This window comes from Lissotriton helveticus, chromosome 1_1 (assembly GCF_964261635.1).
Source record: "Lissotriton helveticus chromosome 1_1, aLisHel1.1, whole genome shotgun sequence".
In the NCBI taxonomy this organism is placed as follows: Eukaryota; Metazoa; Chordata; class Amphibia; order Caudata; family Salamandridae; genus Lissotriton; species Lissotriton helveticus.
This window is the reverse complement of record NC_136057.1, coordinates 1,832,614,063-1,832,636,872: the sequence shown is the minus strand read 5'-3', so window position 1 is coordinate 1,832,636,872 and position 22,810 is coordinate 1,832,614,063. Positions and strand designations below refer to the sequence as shown.

General features: G+C 45.3%; 1 protein-coding gene across 2 annotated transcripts in view; it reads right to left on the bottom strand.

Annotated features, from left to right (window-relative positions):
- The window catches only part of LOC144753465 (cytochrome P450 2D17-like), a 296,252-nt gene that overhangs the window by 139,076 nt on the left and 134,366 nt on the right, over positions 1-22,810 (bottom strand). For both annotated transcript variants that reach the window (XM_078641151.1, XM_078641147.1), the window contains exon 4: positions 15,061-15,221. In XM_078641151.1, the coding sequence (XP_078497277.1) occupies positions 15,061-15,221 (161 nt within the window). The remainder of the gene's footprint in view (positions 1-15,060; positions 15,222-22,810) is intronic.

The following is a 22,810-nucleotide window of genomic DNA, read 5'->3' as shown; positions in this document are numbered from 1 at the left end:
GGAGGCACTAGATTATTTTAAAACTAATAAGGTGAAGGCTCAAATTTGGTTTTTAGATGCGGAGAAAGCCTTCGATCTAGTCTCTTGGGATTGCCTGTTTGCAATTTTACGCAGTTTTAATTTCCCGAATGTTTTTATTTTTCTCCTACGACAATTGTATGTGAATTCTAGGGCACAAATTATCATTAATAATACAAATATTGGGTCCTGTAAAGTCACTAGAGGTACGCGACAGGGATGTCCCCTGTCGCCAATTTTATTTGCATTATTTATCGAACCTCTCGCAATCGCCATCAGGAATATTAAAGCTGACACAGCCCCAATATTAGGAATGACAAATATAAAATTGTATGCAGATGATATTGCCCTTTTTATAGATTCTAAACCCTCTAGTCAACGGAGGATCTTAAAAATCTTCTCTGATTTTCAAAAGCTAGGGGGTTATAAAATTAATGTAAACAAAACGGAAATTATTCTGGTGAACTGCACTATAGACACTTTAGCTCCGGAATTCAGGCGGATATATAACACAAATCCAAAAAGATATCTTGGAATATTTGTATCAGATAGCCTAGACGACCTTTTTGCACTAAATTTTTTACCTTTACTAAAAAAGGTGGGCTCACTTTTAGACCGGTGGAATTTGTTACCCCTGTCTATTATAGGGCGTGCATCGCTAATTCGTATGTCGGTATTACCCCTTTTTAATTTCCTTTTTTGTGCAATTCCCTGCGCAATCCAGGCCTCTTATTTTAAAAAAGTAGAAGCACTGATTTCTTCTTTCCTATGGGCAAAAAAATCTTCCAGACTTCCACTGAGCACTTTGTATTTATCATTTACACAAGGAGGGCTGTCCCTCCCAAATATTAGAGAATATTATTTTGCGTCTTTTGCACATTATAGTCACAGGTTTTCTGTTTTAGATCTCCATGAGTCGGATGATTTTTTTATCAAAAGGATGCTGTTGGAATTTATGACCCAGTGAGAATCACTAAAGATCCAAAAAAAGTACGCTATAAATCCCTGCAGTGGATCTTTAAGGTGAAAACTCAGTTTTTTAAATTCTATGGATTACCTAATTTTAGCAGCAAGACAGATTTAATGAATTTTAGCTTGGGAGACGCTGGATGTATGGACAAATATATATTAACTATTTGGAAGGAGAATGGCTTTGAGAAAATTGAAGACTTCCTCTTGGGCAACAGATGGAAATCCTGGGATGAAATCAATAGTCAGTTAATCCATTCGCACTGCATGCTGAACTGGTCCTTCATCAGGATAAATCCAAAACTTAGAGAACTCACTATAGGAAATTGGGATTCATGAAAGAAAATATTTCCACTATCCTTAACAACAAAACACAAAAGAAAATGAGTATTTGGATTAAAACACTAAGAGAAGGCAAAGATCAGGACCTCTACAGCAAGATTATTGAAAGATGGAAAAAGAGGGAAGATATTACAATTAATCAACAGGTATGGGACAAAATAAATAAGTTTAATAAAACCATTTTTCGAGGAGCAAATTTTAAACGTATGCAATTCTTTAACAAATGGTTGATATATAGAACTCCGTCCTTTTTGCATAATATCTTCCCCCAAGTAGCTGACAAATGTTTCCGATGTGAAGGAAAAGGCACGTGGAAACACATTGTTTGGGAATGCCCCAAAATCCAGGTATTATGGAAGGAAATAGAAAAATATCTCTCAATTGTCCTTAAAACTAATATTGTCCTTGATGAATTGACTTCCGTCCTAGGTTGCTCTCCTATCCACACTCAACACGATGAGTCGCTTTTTATAGCTTCTTTAATAGCTAAATCCCTTATATTACAGTCCTGGAAAACAGACCTTGTCCCATCTTTCCAAAGCATGGAAGATAAAATTACTTCGAATCCAGGATAGGGAAAGAACATACGCTTTAAGATCAGGGGCTCTGAAAAAATATGAGAAATTTTGGAGTGGGTTTGATCCTTAAATTTGCCTTGCTACTATTTATTCGGATTTAAAATTGGTTTATTAGGTTCGTTATGTATATGCACGATGCACTTTATAAATCTAGCTATGAAAAATTAACTGAGAAATTTCAAAGGGAATTTAAAGTTCCTATATTTTTTTAACTCTAACAAAATCTTTTGAATATTAGTGAAAGTCTATTGCCTGTTTGCTCTTACACAATTTTGCACTTTATAATTTAAATGTTATAACTAAAAACTGTATGGTTGTTTTTAATATTCTTTTCTTCTAGACTGTATTAATTGGATCTCAAATATGTCATGTCTCTTGTACTGTATTGTATTGTTATATATGAACTCTCAATAAAAAAAAAATAATAAAAAAAATAAAAAAAGATATCATCAAATTATTTATGAGTGACAGACATAAAATTCCAAAAGGGCCACACTGCAGACAGGATTAATCCTCTACAATGTATAAATACCGCCAGATCTGGTAAGAAAGAGACTAACTCAGGACACATTGTTTAATCATTTAAAATACCAACAAACAGCCTACCCAGATCATGAAATCATTGTAAGAGGGGACCTAAATGAGGCACTTTGTCTGGCATGCCTGCAAGTCCCATCCTTACACAAACTAAATCTATATTATAAGATTCCATAAATTATACACAATTCCATCAAGACAGGCAGATGTAATACAATGTTCTGGGCAACTATACAACCGTGGATAATAAATCAATGAAAATAAAGACAAATACAATTTGCATGACACAGTTGGGTCTAATTATTTGTATTATGTATTTGAGCTTGAGGAGCAATTTGTGTGGTTTTTAGTGATGTGTGTGCTCAAATATTGTACCCACTGCTTTGGATTTGTATGCAATATTTTCCATTGTAGCATGTTTTACGTTCTGAGTGTGGAAATGCCCTTCTTGCCTTCAAGCAGATTTAGTAGACGTAAGTTAATGTTATGTTATGTTATGTCCACTTGTAACACGCACAGCTACTCATGAGCGTCCCGGCGCGATGCCACAGGGGTAGAGAGAAGTAATGTTTAGACAAACAAATGAGTCTTCAGTTTCCTTTTAAACAACACAGGATCCTGGATTGAATGTAGGTCCAGGGGGAGGGCATTCCAGGCCACACTGGCCTTCACAGAAAAAGAGCAGCCCCCTAGCCCCGGAAGCTTGAAGCGTGGGACCCGGGCAAGGTGAAGGGACATGGATCGATGAGCTTGCGACGGGGCATCGAAAGAAAGGCGTCTCTCAAGCTAGAGAGGGCCACACCCATGGAGAGCCCGATGGGCCGGGACGAGAGATTTGAATTTGACTCTGTCCGCCACATGGAGTCAGTGGAGGGAACACATATGATGATGCATGCTGTCCCTCGCCGAAATGCCCAGTAGCAGTCTGGCTGCCGTATTCTGAACCACCTGTAATTTTTTCAACAGGTAGCCGGGAATACCCGCATGAAGGGCATTGGCGTAGTCCAGACATGACAAAATCAAAGCACGAGTAACTGTTTCTTTCGCTGCTTGCAGGAGAAGCGGGAAGAAGTTCCTGAGAGTCTTAAGGATGCCGAAGCACATTTAAGTAGCACATTTAATGTTTTCTCTACATTTGTATTTTGTATATTCTGTTTAATGTAAGCAGCATTTCAATAGGATAGGCACTGCGTTGTTCATAATGGTGAATCAATTTATTGAGCTTTAAAGAACTTTAGCCCGAGGCTCCTTTGTCTAAACACAGAGTTATAAATTCGATTACATCAGATTTCCCTATAACAAATGTTAATCGTATATATTCTCCTGGGGACTGTTTTGAGTTCCCTGTTTTTTTTAAAGTTTCATCACTTGCAAGACTAACATGCATCTGTATGCCCTGCTATTTCTGCATACTGGATTTCAGTTTTACCCATGTCACAGCTACGATAGATATTACACCCAATCCTGACCCCTTAGTGGCTCTCCTAGGGTACACTAGACATACCTCGATCTTTGCCCTGGCTCGCCTCCATGGCTTTCTTGTTAGCAAAACGTGAAATTGCGTTCAATGGGCCTCTGCCAGTGTGCTCACCTCCTGTACCCGACTTAAAAGCATGACCTATTGTGATAGTGTTAGCGAAGATTACTACAATCACCAACCTAGGCATTTTTGGCAACCCCTGCGTGATTATCTCCGCACACTTGACCATGACTCTACTGATTGAACCCGCCACTCCCCTCACATAGCACACTGCTCATTATTCCCTTTCTACATCCAATGTTTTATACCTTCATACACTGTATATACACCCACGTGTTTCCGATATTAGTTCATTATGATGATGCTTTAGCGCTCTGTCATTGTATCTTTAAGACATACTTCGATGAAGTGAATTTTTGGCAACTTGTTGTTGACTTGTCTGTTATATATGAAAATCAAAAAAGTGTGCATCTGTACACATGCATGTAAAAAGATCAATTTTCATTACACTGTTATCTGATTCATGGCACCTAATGTACGGAACTCAACAGGATTGAACACTGAGAGGATCATTTACGGTTTTGTGAAATGGTGCGTGCGCCCGAAAGCTTGGATGCAGTTCCGACAAACTTGCGGTTCTCCATCCCACTGAGATGCAGGAAATGGTGGAGACCGCCAAACAAACACCTGGTCGTAGTGGCAGTCACCCTGGATTATTTGGAGTGGGATGACCATCACCCATTTTCCTTCATGGGACTCCCATGCGAGACACTGCAGGTCCTCGAAAGAGAAATTACACAATGGTACTCCAGGCCCTGTGTATTGTGTCATCCTAATTTTATTCTGCATGAACAAGCATTGGGTTCCGGAGTTTGTTCTTTCAGAGAGGGTGCCTCAACCATGGCACCCTCTCATCAAAAATCCATTGCCTTCCATGAAGCCACTTTAAAGGTAGCTCCACTGAAATTCCCAATTCCCACTATGCCAGAGTGGATATCTAAATATGGCATGTGGTTCTTCATCTGTGGAGCAGAGGCCATAGCCTCTTCTGAACTTGAGGCTTGTGAGCCACATCAGACTTTAAATGAGGCTGCAAGTCTGCCTTGCCAGGATTTGAAGTTGTAATTTCCAGATAGAGCACATTTGCCTGCACCAAATGTTCAGTACACTGCCCAATGTCTCCTTTAATGACGTGAACCAGCACTTTCGGCTATTGGTGCACACTTTTTAAGAATACATTAAAGACCATGTACTAGCAAGAAGTGAAAGTTATGATGAAGATGCTTGAATTCCAATGCTCCACCAATGTACTCCATGCTGACTACTTTTGGCGTCTTGGGTGTGTGGTATGGAACACTCTAGGCTGAAGGTGGAACTGTGGACTTTGGAACACTGGGACAAGTAGTCAGTCAAAATTCTTTCAATGCAAAGAGGTTCAGCATTATATAATGTAGTAAACACGTGTCATGTCAAAAATCATAAATTAATTAGCCCACAAAGAAAACATCCAAATCCACTGTGAAGTGGTTTCTCTTTATTTTTCTTCAAAGGATTTTTTTCTTTATTTTCCCAAGAGCAAATGTTCATAACCACAGCCAATGTTCATAACTTTTCAAGCTGTGAAACACGAGGACTACACATATCTCTGGTTATCATGCCACTGCCGAGTCTTTAAATTGTATAAAAAGTTTACTGAACATTGGAGCTTTAAAAATCTGAAATTGCACAACCATCTAATGTATACACCCTATGCCATACTGTGAAGCCCTGAAGAAGTCTCTTAGGGAGACGAAACACGTTGGCTATGGTTATGAACATTAGCTATGGTTATGAACATTTGCTCTTGGGAAAATGAAGAAAAAAATCCTTTGAAGAAAAATAAAGAGAAACCACATCAAGAAAAATACACAGTGGATTTGGATGTTTTCTTTGTGTGCTAAGTAATTTTGGATTTTTGACATGACACGTGTTTACTACATTATTTAGTGCTGAACCTCCTTGCATTTAATGTTATTGTAGGACTTGGTCCTATTTTGGCAGCACAGTGGGGAGTGCTCCTCGGTTTCGTGCACTATTAGTTACTTAGACACACTGTTCATTTGTTGAGTGCGGTCGTGAATGGCCTCTACCCTCATTCTCTTGGTCTAGTCAAAATTCTTTATTCGGGGGGGGCGTGGCTAGCAGCCGACGATGGCGGCAGCTTAGAAGGCGAGCTCCGCGGTTGAAGCGGCCTCCTTGACAATCCGACTATTGATCCGGCACACAACCATCACCTGCGGGAAGGTACTGACGCCCAGGACCGGGCGGCGCAAATGGGAACCGGCGGAACGTGAATCCGACGGCGGGAAGTGCAGTTCGGAGCGCAGCCCGCTCAGGCCGCTAAGACAGACTGGAGCCGGGGAGCTGCCTGAAGCGGTGAGCGGACAGGAAGTGCTGCAGGCAGGGCGAGACAACACCGGAAGCGCCCGCTCGTGGACGAGATCCGGACAACAGAGGGGTCAGCAGGACGGCGCCACCGCCGGACTAGAGGTACCCGGGAGCAGAGGGCCAGAAGTCACAGGCGGGGACTCGGCACACATCGGGAGCACGCCCGAACAGCAAACGGAGGCAGATAACCCTGCGGACTCCGGGGCCGGGGCCGCCATCTTGGGCGCCGAGCGAGGCGAGGCCCGGGGCCCTGGACAGTGTAGAGGCCGTGCCAGCCTGTGCGAGACCCGGCCGCCGGCAGAGACCAGAGGGAGTCATCCCACAGACCGCGAGCTACCTGGTGGAGGAGGGCGCTGAACCCGGGACACCTATCGGGCGGTGGCGCGAATATAGGCGGTGGCGCGCCGGCGCTTACCCCGACCCAGCCACTATATTGCAGGCGCCGCCTCCCAGACACGGACCCGACATCCCGGGGCCCCGCGTTCCATCGGGTGCAGAGGTGTACAGAGGTGCCACGGACTCCGGCGCCGGGGTGAGAGTGCACGCACCACAACTCTTCGGCTCCTCATAGGGGGAGGTGTGTTACCGAGGCGCCGCACACACATTTGCGGAGGCAACCTCCTGGATACCTACCTGCTGTGGCCGAGGTGACACCAGCATAGGAACTGAGAATACCGCAGGCAGCGCCCGCCATTGATGGTCAGCGGGGGGAGCGGCGGGGTCGACACCCAGGGGCTGCCTCGCCCCAGACAGCACCGTCTCAGACTGCGTGCACCGGGGAACCGTGGCTGCGGGGACGCAGCGGAACACCAGGCGACACAACTTCGCTTTACAGAACGTAATTAGTCTACAAACTGAATGCGACAAGAAGCAAGGGTCACACCCACCACTGGCAAGGCAGCGACGAGAGGACAGTCCGTCAACCAGTGGCTATCGTGATCGGTCGACCCACACAGCTCCGAAGGGGCCTACACAGGGGTGGCTTCCCAATAGCCTCAACACCACTAGAGACTCTGCCCGGAACGGACAAACCTCTGAAGACCGCGACGGAAGTGACCACCAGGATGGCCGTTAAAGGGACGAAAGGTGGAGCTGCGCAAGCCCGACTTGAAAGATACGCCTATGATAAGGCTACCTCCTCCTCACCAGACGCGAAAATGCAAACGGGCAAAACCGCGGATACGGCGGGAGGCAAGAAAGCAACCTTGGATGATGTGATGCGGGCCCTCGCTCAGGTGCAGGCGACAGTGGGTTCGATCTCAACCGAAATAACTCTAATACGAGCGGACTTCCATAAAATGTCCGAGAAAGTGAATACAGTGGAAATAGTAACCAAATCCTTGGTGGAAGATGTCTCAGAACTGCAGATAAGCATGGAGCGGATTTCAAAGGAGAATAAGGACCTGCGTGACAAGCTGGATGACCAGGAGGGGCGCTCGAGACGGAATAACATCCGCATAATAGGGGTTCCGGAATCGGAGGGCACAAGAGCTATGGACCTCTATGTAGAGGAGCTGATCAAACAAAAACTGCAATCAAAGGGTCTCTCCGACTTTTACACAGTGGAAAGGGCGCACCGGGTTCCCGGGGGTCGCCCGAAACAGGGCGCTAACCCAAGGCCGATCATTGCTCGCCTCTTCAATTTTAGAGACAGGGACGCGATCCTTCAAACAGCAAGGACCTCACCCCCCATTAGAATCCAGAACTCTACACTGGCATTCTTTCCGGACTATACGGCGGAAGTCGCGTGGAGGAGGAGAACCTTTTTCGAAGTGAAGAAAGAACTTAGGGCCAGAGAGATTCCTTACTCAATGCTCTTTCCGGCCAAGCTCAGGATAGTAGCGGATACTAAAACGTGGTTTTTCGACACTCCGGAGGCAGCACAGGATTGGCTGGAAGGTTGGAGACTGGCAAACCAACCTCGCCGTTCTAACAGGCCGAACGTGCACCGCAACGACGGATCCCGTCCGAGCTCCCAGGCATCCGGAGGGGAAGCAGACCGGCACTCGCCTCTGAACGACATTCCAGAAACGGAAGATAACGAAGAACAATGACTTCCCAATGTTGCCTTTCTAGGCCGAATGCAACGCTGACCGGGCGTGCCGCCATGGACACTGGGCTGAGGACCTCCGTGGCCAAGGAGGGGGGCCGCCGACTCCGGAGAGTCCTTCACCCCAGCGTGCAAGTACTATGTTTTGGGTTGGGATCAGGCACTCTGCTGAGTTGGGGGGGCGGGCAGTTCTACGTCCGTTTAGCAGGGGGGCAGGGAGGGGGGGAGTTGGGGGTTGGGAGGTTTTGCATTTCATGGACTGTTACACTGGTCGAGGTTGGAACTACATGGCACACACACGTAGTATAGCAGGAATCTGGCAACTCAGTCGAACTCAGTCGGTACGGCACACTGGTACACTCAACCGCAGGAGCTATGGCACGCACCACACGAGTTGAGGCAGAGAGGGGGGATTCGGGACGGGAGCAAGTGACACCGTTATGCCTCATGTCATGGAATGTGAGGGGATTTGGGGATAAGGTCAAACGGGGATTGGTACTGCAGGGTATACGAAGATTGAGTCCAGCCTGGTCCTATTGCAAGAAACACACTTAACAGGCACAGATACACGGGCCCTAGGTAGGAAAGGCTACCGTATGATTGTCCACTCAGAATTCACTAAGGGGTCCCGTGGTACAGGGATCCTAATGCACCGTTCCTCAAGATTCATAGTCCAGTCCACGAAAATAGACACACAGGGACGTTTTGCAGCAACACATGGTCAGTGGGAAGGGAGGCCGCTGAGTGTATATTCCGCCGGCACTGCACGCAGTCGCTCTCCCAAAATTGGGGAAGTTTCTGTTGGAACTACCGGAGGGAGATCTCATCTTGGGGGGGACTTTAACGCAGTGGCACACAACACGTGTGACAGATTCCCGGTGCGTACTCAGTCCCCCGGGCCCTCCCGGCTGCATGACTTCCTGGAGGCGCAGGGCTTGGTGGACCTCTGGAGGCAACTCCATCCGGACAACCAGCAATACACGTACCACTCATCCGGACAACCAGCAATACACGTACCACTCGGCGGTCCATGATAGCCTGTCACGGATCGACTATTTCCTAACACTAGGGCGTGGCCTCCTCACTATCGATGACGTACAAATTAGGCCAAGGGGTGTTTCGGATCACTCCCCGTTGACACTGGCTCTCGCCAACCCTGAGCAGACCCAAAAACGCATCTACCCGGGGTACCTTAAAGTGCCACTGGTAGCTAAATCACTGAAAAAGGGAACGAGGTCATACTTTGCGGAAAACGAAGGGACAGTAGAGTCTCCCACCATCTTATGGGAGGCCTACAAAATGGTTCTTCGAGGGCAGGCCATCTCCACGATCACGAGACATAAGCGCACACAAAAACAGGAACTTTTAGACCTAGAAGACAAACTGGCCAAGGCTAATAGAGACCATGAGGTTGACCCGACGAGAGACACGCTGCACATGCTCCAGCTGTGCCAGCAGCGTCACACCGACCACGTACGCAGCAGGGTGGTAGACAGTATAGCGACCACAGCGCACAGGATATACGATGTGGGCGATAAAGCCGGTAGACTCCTTGCCTGGTTGGACAGGAAACGGGGTGGACAAAGGGCCATACTACACTTGAGGGATCGTGCGGGTGTGTTACAGACCCACCCATCACTGATAGTCGAACTCCTGGTGGACCATTTTCAAACAGTATACACCCCCGAATTCGATGTTACCCGGGAGATGGCGGAAGCGTCTCTCGTGGGAGTACCCACTCGCACCTTGTCACAGGACAATATGGACGAGCTAGAAGCAGACCTGACCGTTGAGGAGATTCAGATAGCTATCGCAGCGCTACACTCAGGGAAAGCGTTAGGTCCCAATGGGATACCGATTGAGTGGTACAAAACCATGTCGGAGACGCTTTCTACACCCCTACTTAACATGTTTAAGGACAGTCTTGAACGGGGACAATTACCGCCCGACCAACGTGCGGCGACTATAGTAACGATACCGAAACCCGGCAAACCACCTGAGGATTGCGGGTCATACCGCCCAATATCCCTCCTTAACGCCGAGAGCAAAATCTTGGCAAAACTACTGGCCAACAGACTACTGCCTCATCTGGTGCACCTAATACATCCTGACCAGTCGGGATTCATGCCGCACAGGAGCACGACGATGAATCTCAGACGATTGCATGGGGTGATGGCACGGGCCACGCTACTGTCGGAACCGGCAGCGATCCTCTCGCTGGACGCCAAAATGGCGTTTGATCTGGTAGAATGGCGCTACCTTTTTGCGGTTCTAGAACATATGGGTTTCGGCCCGAAATTCATAACATGGATTAAGCTGCTATACAAAAACCCAGTGGCGCGAGTGACAGCAAATGGCCGTATCTCGAGAGAAATATCATTGGCGAGGGGTACGAGACAAGGGTGCCCACTCTCACCGCTACTGTTCGCCCTAGTGCTGGAACCTTAAGCCACTATCATTAGGACTACCCGGATGCTGCGGGGCATACAGTGGGGCGGTGACTGGGAAGACAGGGTGTCGTTATATGCCGACGACATGTTAATTTACCTAACGGACTTCGCGGTGGGTATACCGGCATTACTGGCGTTGTGTGAGAGGCATGGGATGGCCTCAGGGTATAAAATCAACTGGACGAAATCGGTGCTTTACGTGCTACACGGCACGCCGCCGATTCTGAGTGCAGACTGCCCATTAATAGTGGAGACCGTCTCCTTCAGGTATTTAGGGATCCACATTACACGTGATCACACGACCTTTCAGGCCCTGAACCTACGGCCACTGCTTGAAAGGCTGAAAACGGACGTGCGACACTGGAAAACCCTCCCATTACCATTACTAGGCAGAGCAGCACTTTTCAAGATGATGGCGCTACCCCGTTTCCTATATGTCCTGGAAAATACGCCAGCGACGGTCCCATCATCGTTCTTCCGACAGATATCGACTCAACTGTCTGGCCTATTATGGGGAAGCGGACCAGCGAGGGTAGCACACTTGAAACTGATTAGGGACTGGTACAGTGGGGGATAGCACTCCCAAATTTGGAACTATACTATTGGGCAGCTCACCTCAAGGTGATCAACCAGTGGATACATGGACCGCATGATGACCCGGCGTTTCTGGCGGACAGACACCAGCTAGGCACTGCCACCCTTTTGGCCCCACTCTACAACAGAGGACTGATTACAAAACTGAGCGGCCCAACTAAGCACACTGTAACACTATGGCATAAAGCACAGACACGATTGAAATGGGAGGGTGTGATTACACGCCTGACACCCTTGTGGGACTCCAAGGCCCTGGGTAATCTGAGGCACAGCAAGGGCTTTGATCAATGGGACACCATTGGGATCTCCACGGTGGGTGATATGTGGACGAAGGACGGGGTGTGTCATTTGAGACCCTCAGGGAAAAATACGATTTGGGTGTGACTGAAACATACAGATACATACAGATCCGACATGCATTAATGACAGTATTAGAGCCTGGTACTAATGTCCCGGAGTCGGCTCCTTTGGAAGACCGACTGCTTACGGACTACATGGAGGCTAAAGCTACTTCCCTCACTTACCGTAAATTACTAAACAACCTACCCGACCCGTTGCAAAAACTGAAAGAGACCTGGGAGGATGAGATAGGGGAGTTAGATGAGACGAATTGGAATGCTGCTCTGGCGTCACCCAGGGAAGCCGGTATATCGGCAAGATTCAGGCTAGTGCAATTTAAAATATTACACCGAGTCTACTATACACGCACTATGCTACACAAAATCCACAGAGCTGATAACCCATACTGCCTGAGACAATGCGGAGAACAGGGTACATTGTTCCATACTCTTTGGTCATGCCCCAGCATCGTGGACTACTGGCGGAGAATAGCACGCACTCTAGCCCAGACTTTGCAAATCCCCATCACACCTGACCCCAGGGTTTGTCTACTGAATGTGTGGGGCCCAAACAACTTGACACCACATGGGAGACAGTGGGTGGTTATCGGAATGATGTTGGCAAAGCGCGACATAGCGCAGAAATGGGGGGCATCCGAAACACCTACCCTAGCTTAATGGTGTAGGAACATGGACATGCTGATGGTGGTGGAGAGGGCGGTATATCAGCATATATCCAACCCACGTAAATGGAACAAAATATGGTCACCTTGGAACACATATAGGGGGGATCTGTGCGAGCCTCTGCCAGAGGAGGAAGACATTGATAGTTCAGGGGAAGACGACGACATGGAATAGGGGTTGGATGGGAGGTGGGACAGTGCAAAGGCAGGGAAGGCCCCATGATTCTCCGTGCTCTCCTGGCTGAGATAGGGAGCGCACGTGCCGCAGAATATAAAGCCTTCATTGCTATACTGCTTCTAACTAATATGGTAATGTCTAGACTGCTCAGTGCCTACTATCCAATCAGTGACCGTTTAAGTTAAGAGTTATAAAAATGAAAATAAAGTTGCAAATAGCGGTTGGCTGTAGCTGAATGTTGACGCTGCACCGACAAATATATACGTCTGCAAATGTGATTATATAAATGCAACAATAAAAACAATAAAAAAAAAAAATAATCTTTATTCGGTCAGTTCATGACCATAAAAGTGCAAAAAATTCACATACAATAGTCCCACGACTACATAACTAGAAACACGTAAAACAGATATTGATCATAAATACACAAATGGAGTTTTTAAAAGCGACCTATAGCAATCATAAAAGGAGCTTTTAAACAAAATATATATATCTAGAACATTTCCAGCCTGAATGATAATCAAAGGTTACAATTAAAAAGATATATGTATCTAATATCCAGCTACAAGTTGTTTATATTTTATGCTCCACTTGCATAATTCTTCCTCACTTTTAAAGCAGGTAAGATCTAATTTAAAACAAAAAACATAAAGCATGTGAATTTAAAAGTTGTATAAAAGCTACCCTTCTTGATGTTTACTAAAATTCATTGCACGTAAAATGGGGCATAAAAAGCGAGATCTTAAAGTGCTATACAACGTGCAAAAAATAATAAAGTGCTTTGTTGACTGAGTGGACACTCCGTCACATTGGCAACATGGCAAGGAAGAAAAACAGGTGCCTGTGTGTGGGAAGGCAACCAAAAAGTTGATCGTACATAATCTCAAGCGAGTAAGGTAAAATCTAAATTGCAGTTTCTCAATCCAGGAAAGGGAAGATTCCATGACCGAAGTAATTGACAGTGGAACATGTTGGGCAATGGAAACCATATCGACAGACATTATAATTCTCTCTTTCTCCTTCTAAACGTAAAACCTGGATTTTACCACCTCCTTCTCATGACTATCAATAATGCAACGGGTGTCAAAAAATTGACTTAGACTTAGTTCACCAAGGGAGTTCTTGACATATGATAGCCAAGGGATGGCTGACATGTTGCTTAAATTAAGAGAGTCCCCTATTACCTTGTGTGAAAAAAACGATTCTACCTGCAGAGGACCAAAGCTTGCATATCCTCACAACCCTGCCCCATATGTGCCGACGAAAAGGCATTTCTTCTTATATAATGTTAACATCTCATTAAAAGGTTTGTGGCCTAGCTTTTCGGCAAAACTAAAACTCACTTCCCCGGAAGTCGCAATCTTATCTTTGGGCAACTAGCCGGTTCCAAGTCAGATTTGCATCCAACAAAATCCACAAATAGTTCAAACTAGAGATTTTGGATATAAGGGACCCCGCGATATAAAAACTTTTATAGCTAGTACCTTTTGGGCCACAAGTCAAAATAAACGACTTCTAAATTGATGTGTAAATTTAGGCCCATCATAAAATTATTAAAACCATCTAAAAGAGCCTGCAGCCCACTAGCAGCACGTGCAATAAGAACCGCGTCATCCGTGTAAAGAAACACTGGGACAAGTATTTTCCACGAAGATGGTACTGTGTGTATTGGAACATTGGGTCTTCAGTGGTAAAAGTTGATCCAGGCAGGCAGCAGCTCAGTTCTCCTATCATAAAGCTAATCCTACCTTACAAATTACTTTGTATGTCTTTGTACAATTACTTTACCAGGAATTAGCCACAGGTTAAAAGGCGATATATGGAGATTCTTTTCTGATTCTATCAGAAGTGAGACCAATAGTGAAACCAAGTGCATATAATTGTACTGACTTCACCAGAGGCTTTGATATAGCTACAATGTGTGATAGTAAAATATAGTGAAAAATTGAGATTAGAAGAGCATGGATGGACTCCAGAAGAGTACCAAGTGTGGTCCTCCTTGGTCTAATCTCGGAGGTACCCCGCCACACCCTCACGTGTGAGCTGAGTCAAGTTTACGTTTCTAAAAGCATAAAGAAGATGTGTAATCACAGTGGATCATAGCAATTTCTACAGGCAATCATAGCCATTACAGTGGACCTAGAATTACATTAATTTGGAACGCTGTAAAAAATATCTAATTGAGCAGTACCCTTGCTGACCAAGTAATATAGAAGGCCTTCAATCAAAAGTAGAGTTGCTGTCTGATGGATAAAGGCAGAAACATTGAAGAACCAGAGAAAGCAGTCAAGGGTTCACTCTCGCATTCCAGTGCCTAAGGATAATTTTGAAGGCATGACAATTGTTCGGTATTTTTAAAATTTGATACCCCAGACAATCAAATGATAGCACTGTCTGGCTGATGTGACTTTACTACCTGAGGGAGGAGTCCCTGCCCAGTCTCCAAACTCTCATCCAAGACGTGCAGCATCCTTTGGAACTTTTCATCATCATATTCAAAGCGATCCCCAAAGACAATGGAGCATATTACATTACTCACTGCATTGTTTATAAGAAAATGTGGGTCAAAGGGGCAACCTGAGGAGAAAGGAACAAGAGATGAAAAAACTTACTTTTATCATATTCTAAGTACAATGTAAGTATTAACATATCGCCTCTTCACGCTCTTCAACAGAACACCTTCAATTTTTTTCATATGTCATTAGAGAAACTTGGTTGATTTGAAGAGAGGCAGCTGATACAACTTTCAATCTGGTGGAGCATAGTCACAACTATAGTATTGTTCAGTGTGAGAGAAGCAAGTGAACCTACCACTGGCCCAACATGCTTGATGGCCAAGGACATGGAAAGAGCTGGTGAAAGGAGAATTATTTTATGTTTCGAGAGAGGAGTGCAGGGATAAGCAGGATAAGGGTGGGAGAAGGTGGGACAGTAATTGGTGAGGTGACCAAAGTGCCCTGACCCAGTCCCATTTCCGCCCTTCACGGTGACAGGTTGGGCAATAGCTTGCTTAATCTCCACTACGGCCCCTCGCGGCGGGATGCCTGGCTTTCACCTTGTGAATACCCTGCCGGGGTATCTCACAGGGGAATACCAGGACGGGTTCCCTAAGCAAGCGCCTTGAGACCCCTGGGTGATTTGTGCGCTATATAAATCGAAATACATTTACATTTACATTTACATGACCAGACAACTTATACAGCAGGAAGGTGAATACTGGACTTTAGATATTGTGTCCAAGTAATAGCCTGGTTTACCAGGCAAGCAGAAAGTGAAGGAAGGGTAGTTGGTGACTGTGGGGCTGTTGGGGTGAAGAAAATTCGAGAGCAGTTTGGACAAAACATAATCCCAATGGCAGTAAGGCCCTTTCAAAGTTAGATTTGCTTCATTGTGGTTCAGTGTCGTGGTGACAGTACTAGACAGGGAAGTGGGCAGATTGGGAATGCTGTTTGTAGGAATGAGAGTTATGGTGAGACAGGGCCCGGAAGCAGACATTTAGGGCCCGATTTAGTATTTGTCAGCACCCCTGCCAATTTCTGGTTATCTTTTTCTTTGCCTCTCTTCTTTCCTCTCTCTTTAATCACAATATCACCACACCATTCCCGTTCCCATTTAGACGTGAAGGGCATGGTACAGTAACCATAAAGAACTATCTGCACCTTTGTCACATAGCACTTGGTGGTGGCTATGAGTGATCTCTTGAATATTGAATTATAGAATTCTCATTAAATCTTTTGCAGCCTTGAGAAAGCCCTGGTCCAGATGACCATGTAAGGTTGAAACACGTGTCAGCTGTTGAAAGTCTTAAATTGGACCAGTAACATTTAGAACAAATGATGAGAACTCAAAAATAAAAGCGTAATAAAGAAAACCACCACCTGAATTCCTGAAACAAATTTTTTTGTGTTCCTACTGAACAAGGAGGAGGAGGCACTCACATACCCCCAACCACCAGCCCGTGGCTGTCGAGAATACACCGATAAGCAGGCGGCATCCCGACCTCCTTACTATGATTTCACCTCCAGGCTGTTTGTTTTACGGTGACAGTGCAAGGTGGCGGCATGCATCAGCTCATAGGAGCCTGCAGCACATACTGCCGCCATGGCACCGCCTTTTGTGTGTCGGTGCACTGTGTACCATGCTCCATGTCATGCATGGCACACAGTGCAGGCACGACACTGCAAAGAGAGGGGGCCACAACATGTGCCCCCATGCACACCCCTAATGGACTAAAATGCCCTGGGGCCCTGTTTGGGGACCCATTCCCTTTCTTTCTGCTGACCTTTTCAAGCCAGGGGCCCACCATTAAAAGGCAGGTTGTAATGGCCACGCCGGTGCCGATGCTGACACCAATGCCATTTACCCACGCTATCCACGCTGCTTTGAGAGCTCATCTCTTGGCGGAGGAGGTGGTCTGGGGGCGGTCTCACCGCCCGCATCATCATCTGGCAGTCGGACTGCATGGTATGTGGGCGGTCAGACCCAAGACTGCCAACATCTAAATGAGACCTTTAGTAAGTTGTGTTGGCAGGAGGCACACAAAAGCCTAGCAGTTAAAAGGTGCTAAATAAGATGTGGGATGAACAGATGAGGGATGGTGTGGCAAAAGTGATAAGGGTTTGGATAGGCAAAGGTCTTGTTTTCAGGAGCAATCACATTTCAGTTAGCTGAGACAGCCGTTTATGGTCTGTCGCTTAGAATGGACGAGTCTGGATCAGGAGAAATGTAGAGTAGGCACTGGAGGCCTGGAAGAGGTAAATAAGTGCAGTGACAATTAAAGGTGCACAGAGCTGGGATTGATTATATAATAGGTGGTAAGGAGGCTGTATGTAAATCTGTAGAAAATAACACAGAAGAAACATATTGTTGAAACAGTTTTTGCACAAATCAGTTTCCTCAATATTTCCCAGCGTAACAAACTCATCCTGCTGGACACCCATCATGTCAAAAAAAATTCAATGCACTGTATTTTTCGAATTCTATATATTCTATTTTACCACCATCTCTACCCTCGCCCTGTCTGCTCTATTTACCTTCTTCCTCTTTTCAAATTCTTCCTATATCCTCTTGGGTGCTCCCCCTTCTACGCTTAATTAGTCAGCTCACTTGCATTTCGAATACTGACCTTATAAATGGGACAACTAAATGCGGTTTCAATGATTTATCCAAATAGATGGGGTTTTAAAACCTTCCCTCAGGCAGGGCATTTTACCAAGCATTTGCAACCACAGCATAAAAAACCTACATGCAGCTTTTTTATGCAGTTTTCTTTCGGTGGTTAGCAGGTATTTCCCTGTACATCAAGGACGCTTTGGTGGGTAATATGTAGGAAAACTTTGCTTCAGGTAAAATGGGATGCCACTGAGCAATGTTTATCTGGGGCAGTCATGGTCTTGAAGTGCAGGCAAAAGCTGAGAGGGAGTGATGTGCCATTTCCTCAATGAGGAAGAAATATGAGTAGAATTCAGGAAACTGAAGCTAGCACATATTCAGTTTCTATGATAATACTCACTCAACTATATTTTTTCTTTACCCCGATCATCTACTCATGGTTCATCTGTGTACCTTTACCAATAGCCAGCCCTATATATCCACCCCTTCCTATTCAGTTTCTCTGCCTACTGCTTGTAGCCTTGCACATCCATCCCTATCCCCATGCTTATATCATTGTACCTCTACCAGAACAAAACCCCTAGTATATCCACCGCTACCTATTCCGTTGTTTCTCTACCTACTGCCTGCAGCCTTCTAACTCCTAGCCCCATGCTTATATCCTTGTACCTTCACCCATAATAAACCCAAGTACATCTACCCATACCTATCCCATTCTTTTTATGCCTGACTGTAGCATTGTATCTCCACCCACTCCTGCCTATACTGTGCTACCACTATGTGTACCTTTGTACCTCTACAACTGCAAATTCCCCAGTACTTCTTCTCTTATAACCTTGTGTGTCCTCACTAAACCGCTGCCACTTGGATTGTTTCTCTACCCACTGCTTGCATCATTGTACCTTTATTCCAGAAAAATACAAAATTTCCTCTGCCTCTACTTGTACCCCTGTATCTCCACAGCTGCCTATACTCTAGTACTTCTATCCCACTAATATATTTGTACCTCTAATCCTACCACCTCGACCCAACCTAGTACCTTAATCCCAGCCTATAGTCTTTTACTCCTACCAATACCCTGGCACCTCCACCTCTGCCTATACCTCTGCCTATCCCCTAGTAGCTCTAGTATTACATATACTTTAATACCTACACGTCTACCTTAGTTTATTCACTCTATGCCTGTATCCTCGAATCTCTAGCCCTACCTATACCCTACTGCTTAAATTCGATATCTAGGCACAGATCTAGGAACTTTGCTAAGATCAGGCCTACAAAAGAAAATCACACCTCACATCTTCAAAAAGGAATCTGAAAACAAGTCCTTTCCAGAAGGCTCTAGATACCTCAGGGCCCAACCACCCTTTATTTAGTGGAGTGGGCTCTCCACTATTTCCATTATTTCTCCACTAGCTCCATTATTTCTTCTGGGCATCAAGTATTGATTTAATTCTCGCATCTTGTGGACTCTCAGCAAGCTTTGACCAAGTGTGAGAAGTCCTGTCTGAAAACTCTGAAGGCCCTATAAAGTGACTCTATGCTATAAGCCAGCGCTTTACAAATCAATAAAATAGAAAATATATATAAAAGGGATATGGAAATACAACACAAAAGCAGTTTCACACTCCAGGCCTTAGGTTGTAAGGCACCAGACACAGGCAAGCTCACCTACCTATATATTGATCTGTGGCACTTTTTAACACATATACAGGGCATATAGGCTGACAGACATAGGTTATCTGAGGAGGGGGAGCAACCTGGGACTGAAAACAACAGGCCAGTCCAGCATCTGTGCTCATTAGGTATGGAACTTGCTGAACAGATGGCTCTAGTCATTGATCCTAATCTAAGATCGTGGCTCCACCTCTAATCATAGTTGGCAGCTCACATTCCTCCTTGTAAACACCAGCTCAGTGGAGTGAATTTCCAAGTTCTAAAAGTCTTATCAAAAGGCCTTCTGTGAAACAGGAAGTTGCTCAACAATCCTGGATGATGCTACTTACTGTCGATCTCTAGACCTCTGAAGCTACAAAACCTACACATGCCTGTGGGCAGGATATTGCTTTGGTTTCCTTTGCTTTGCCCTATTTTTCCACCTGTAATTATAAGTCTTGCCTAGAGATAGCTTCAGCTGTCGTTGATGAAAATGTATCGGCTACAATACAATAGACAAAGTTGTCTTTGGGTCAGCTCTTTAGTCCGGCTCGATGGCTTTCGTGCCTACCTCAGTTCCCTGCTCCTTATTCAATGCCTTTCCTCCCTATGCCTTTGTTTGTCCTTACCACTAGAACATCGCTTCTTTACCTTTCATTTAGATTGACTGACATTTATCCTTCCGCTGCCAATGCAAGAGGACTACCTTTTTATTTATTTTTCAGCACTACATGGGAATTCACCGCTTTCCTCCCTCTCTCCCATCAGCACAACTCGCTGTCAATACTCTGAGCCATACATCCTACCACAGCTCATCCATTGCTCCCACACCCATCCATACTCCCTGCTTCCTTAATAAACTTTACGTGGCGGCTAATTCATAGCTGCCAAGATTTGAGATTGCTTATGTGTGACAATTATCCATAGTTTCAGTGTACTTATGAGTGCCACTCAACGATCAAATGTGTGACACTTAAGAGTGACACTTTCTCTCAAGTAAAATCAAGTAATGAAGTCCACGGCGAAAGATAAATATCAGAATTTACACCCATATGATCAATGAAAAACTTTAAGAAGATCTTAAAACTGCTGCAGAGCACCTGAAATGGAAGGCCACTAACCTCTATTTCATGAGTTTTATTTGTTTTCATAGAGCTCCTCATATCAGTGTAGGGTGTCAGAGCAGAGCACCTTACATCATACATGCATTGTGCAGAGACAACGAATCATATATGTGTAAATCACTCATTAGGAAATGTTACATATGACAGTGAAGATTAAAAGTTGTAGAAATCACATTTTCCATACTAGTAGGCAGTGGTTTTTTTAAAGTGTTCGATCCGGAGAAACACAAACTCAGGATGTAAAAACGTACCACAGTGGTTGGCTCTACTATAAAAAGAATGTATTTCTACCCAAACTAACCCCTTTTAGCAACATTAGGATAATGAAAGACTGTGGGTCAAGTAATGTTCTAACCTATACCATGCAGTTTGAATGCAACTCCTTGATAGGAGTTCATAAGTAATTGAGCTATATTAGGATTATAAATTATGATCTGCAAGTAACCAAAGGATCTCTGTGACAAATGAAATAACTCACAAGCATTGGCCATGCCAATTGGTTTCGCCATATTTATGTATTTTGTGAATTTTTTGTTTTATTAAAATATTATAGTAATGATACAGTATGTTAGACGTAGCAAATTTTAATAAATGACTGATAGTGCTTTAGTATTTTGAATACTTTTCTATTTTAACTGCATGCGTTTTTGTCTTTTCTTTGGTAAAGTATTTAAATATTAATTTACCATACATTTAAAAAAATGCTAAATAGCCAAGGTTAAAAAATATGTAAACATACTCTAAAAAACAAATGCTCTTTTAATATTTGGATACAGTATTTAGGGCAAAAAACTTGTTTGTAGCAAGGAGTTAGTAGCCATATAACCGAGTAATAAAAAAAAGACTTCGAAACAAAACCAAATAGTATTCCAGAAACCTGCAAAATGTTTATCGCTTGGGCAAGGCAACATCTGTTGTTTTCACTCTTAGTTTGCTGGTATTTTCCACTATACGCCTCATAAACAAAGCTGCCTGTTTGTGAGCATTTAACTTCAGCACGTGAAATACCTTTTTAGGTTTCGCCTATTATCATTCGCTTGCGAATGTAATAGGCGAAAATTCAAGGGCTCAATCGACTCGTGAAACCACTGCAGTTTTCTCACAGTGCATGTGAGTCACGTGAGCACAAAAGCGAGTCACGTGAGCACAAAAGCGGGTCACGTGACCACAAAAGCACGAGCATCTCCCTAATCCGCCTGCTCCCCTCGCTCGCATTCCCGCCCCCCCACCAGGCTCTCCCGCCCCCATCCGGCTTCCCTCCGGCCATTTGCCACACTCCTTGCCTCTGTCTTGCCTCCCCCTCCATTCTCCTCCCCTCGCTCGCATTCCCGCCCCCCCACCAGGCTCTCCCGCCCCCATCCGGCTTCCCTCCGGCCATTTGCCACACTCCTTGCCTCTGTCTTGTTTCCTTATGTCTGCTCTATGATGGGCTCGAGTGTGCAGAATACCGAGTGGCACCCACAGTCCGGGCCCAGAAAGGGACAGCTGCGTGTCTGTCCATGGCCCGCCGCCGCAAAAGACAGACAGACGGCTTCTTAATGGCTGCCAGCGACCGACGGCAGTGTATTTATAAATGCGCGGATTACTGTTTATCTGCTAAACAGATGCGTGTTGTACAACACACAATAAAAGCCAGCACCACCAACACGGGCTTAAAGCAGCCCCACAGATTTGTGTGCAGACAATGACGCTGCCAGGCTCTCTGCTCTGCTAAGCTTCTGTGAAGGCGCGTTCAGATTGTTTTACCTACTTGTTGAGTCTGATGACTAGCGTAATTATATCAATCTGCTGTATAAACAGAGTGCGCCCTGCGTACTCTAACCACGTGTGTAGTATTTTAATATTGCAAAAACAACAAGTGATGGACTGAATGTGGATCAATGTCACACACTCCCCCAGTCAAAAGATCTGGGCCCAAATCCATCGTTTTTTTGCACTCCACACCACCCTGGGTTAGACAATGGCGATATGCAAATCAGCTCTGACCCTGTTGCCCCATGGGAACAGTCCAGTCCGAACTACAAAAGCCATGTCCTTCCCAGAACGGAATCAAGCATCCGAGGACCGGACCGGTTTCGAGGTAACACCTCTCTTCAGCCCGGCTAGCTTGACTCCAAGTGGTGTGGAGTGCCTGGGACCCACGTCTGGGCATCCCCAGCGCACTTAGGGCGGCAATTGCAAAAACAACAAGTGATGGACTGAATGTGGATCAATGTCACACACTCCCCCAGTCAAAAGATCTGGGCCCAAATCCATCGTTTTTTTGCACTCCACACC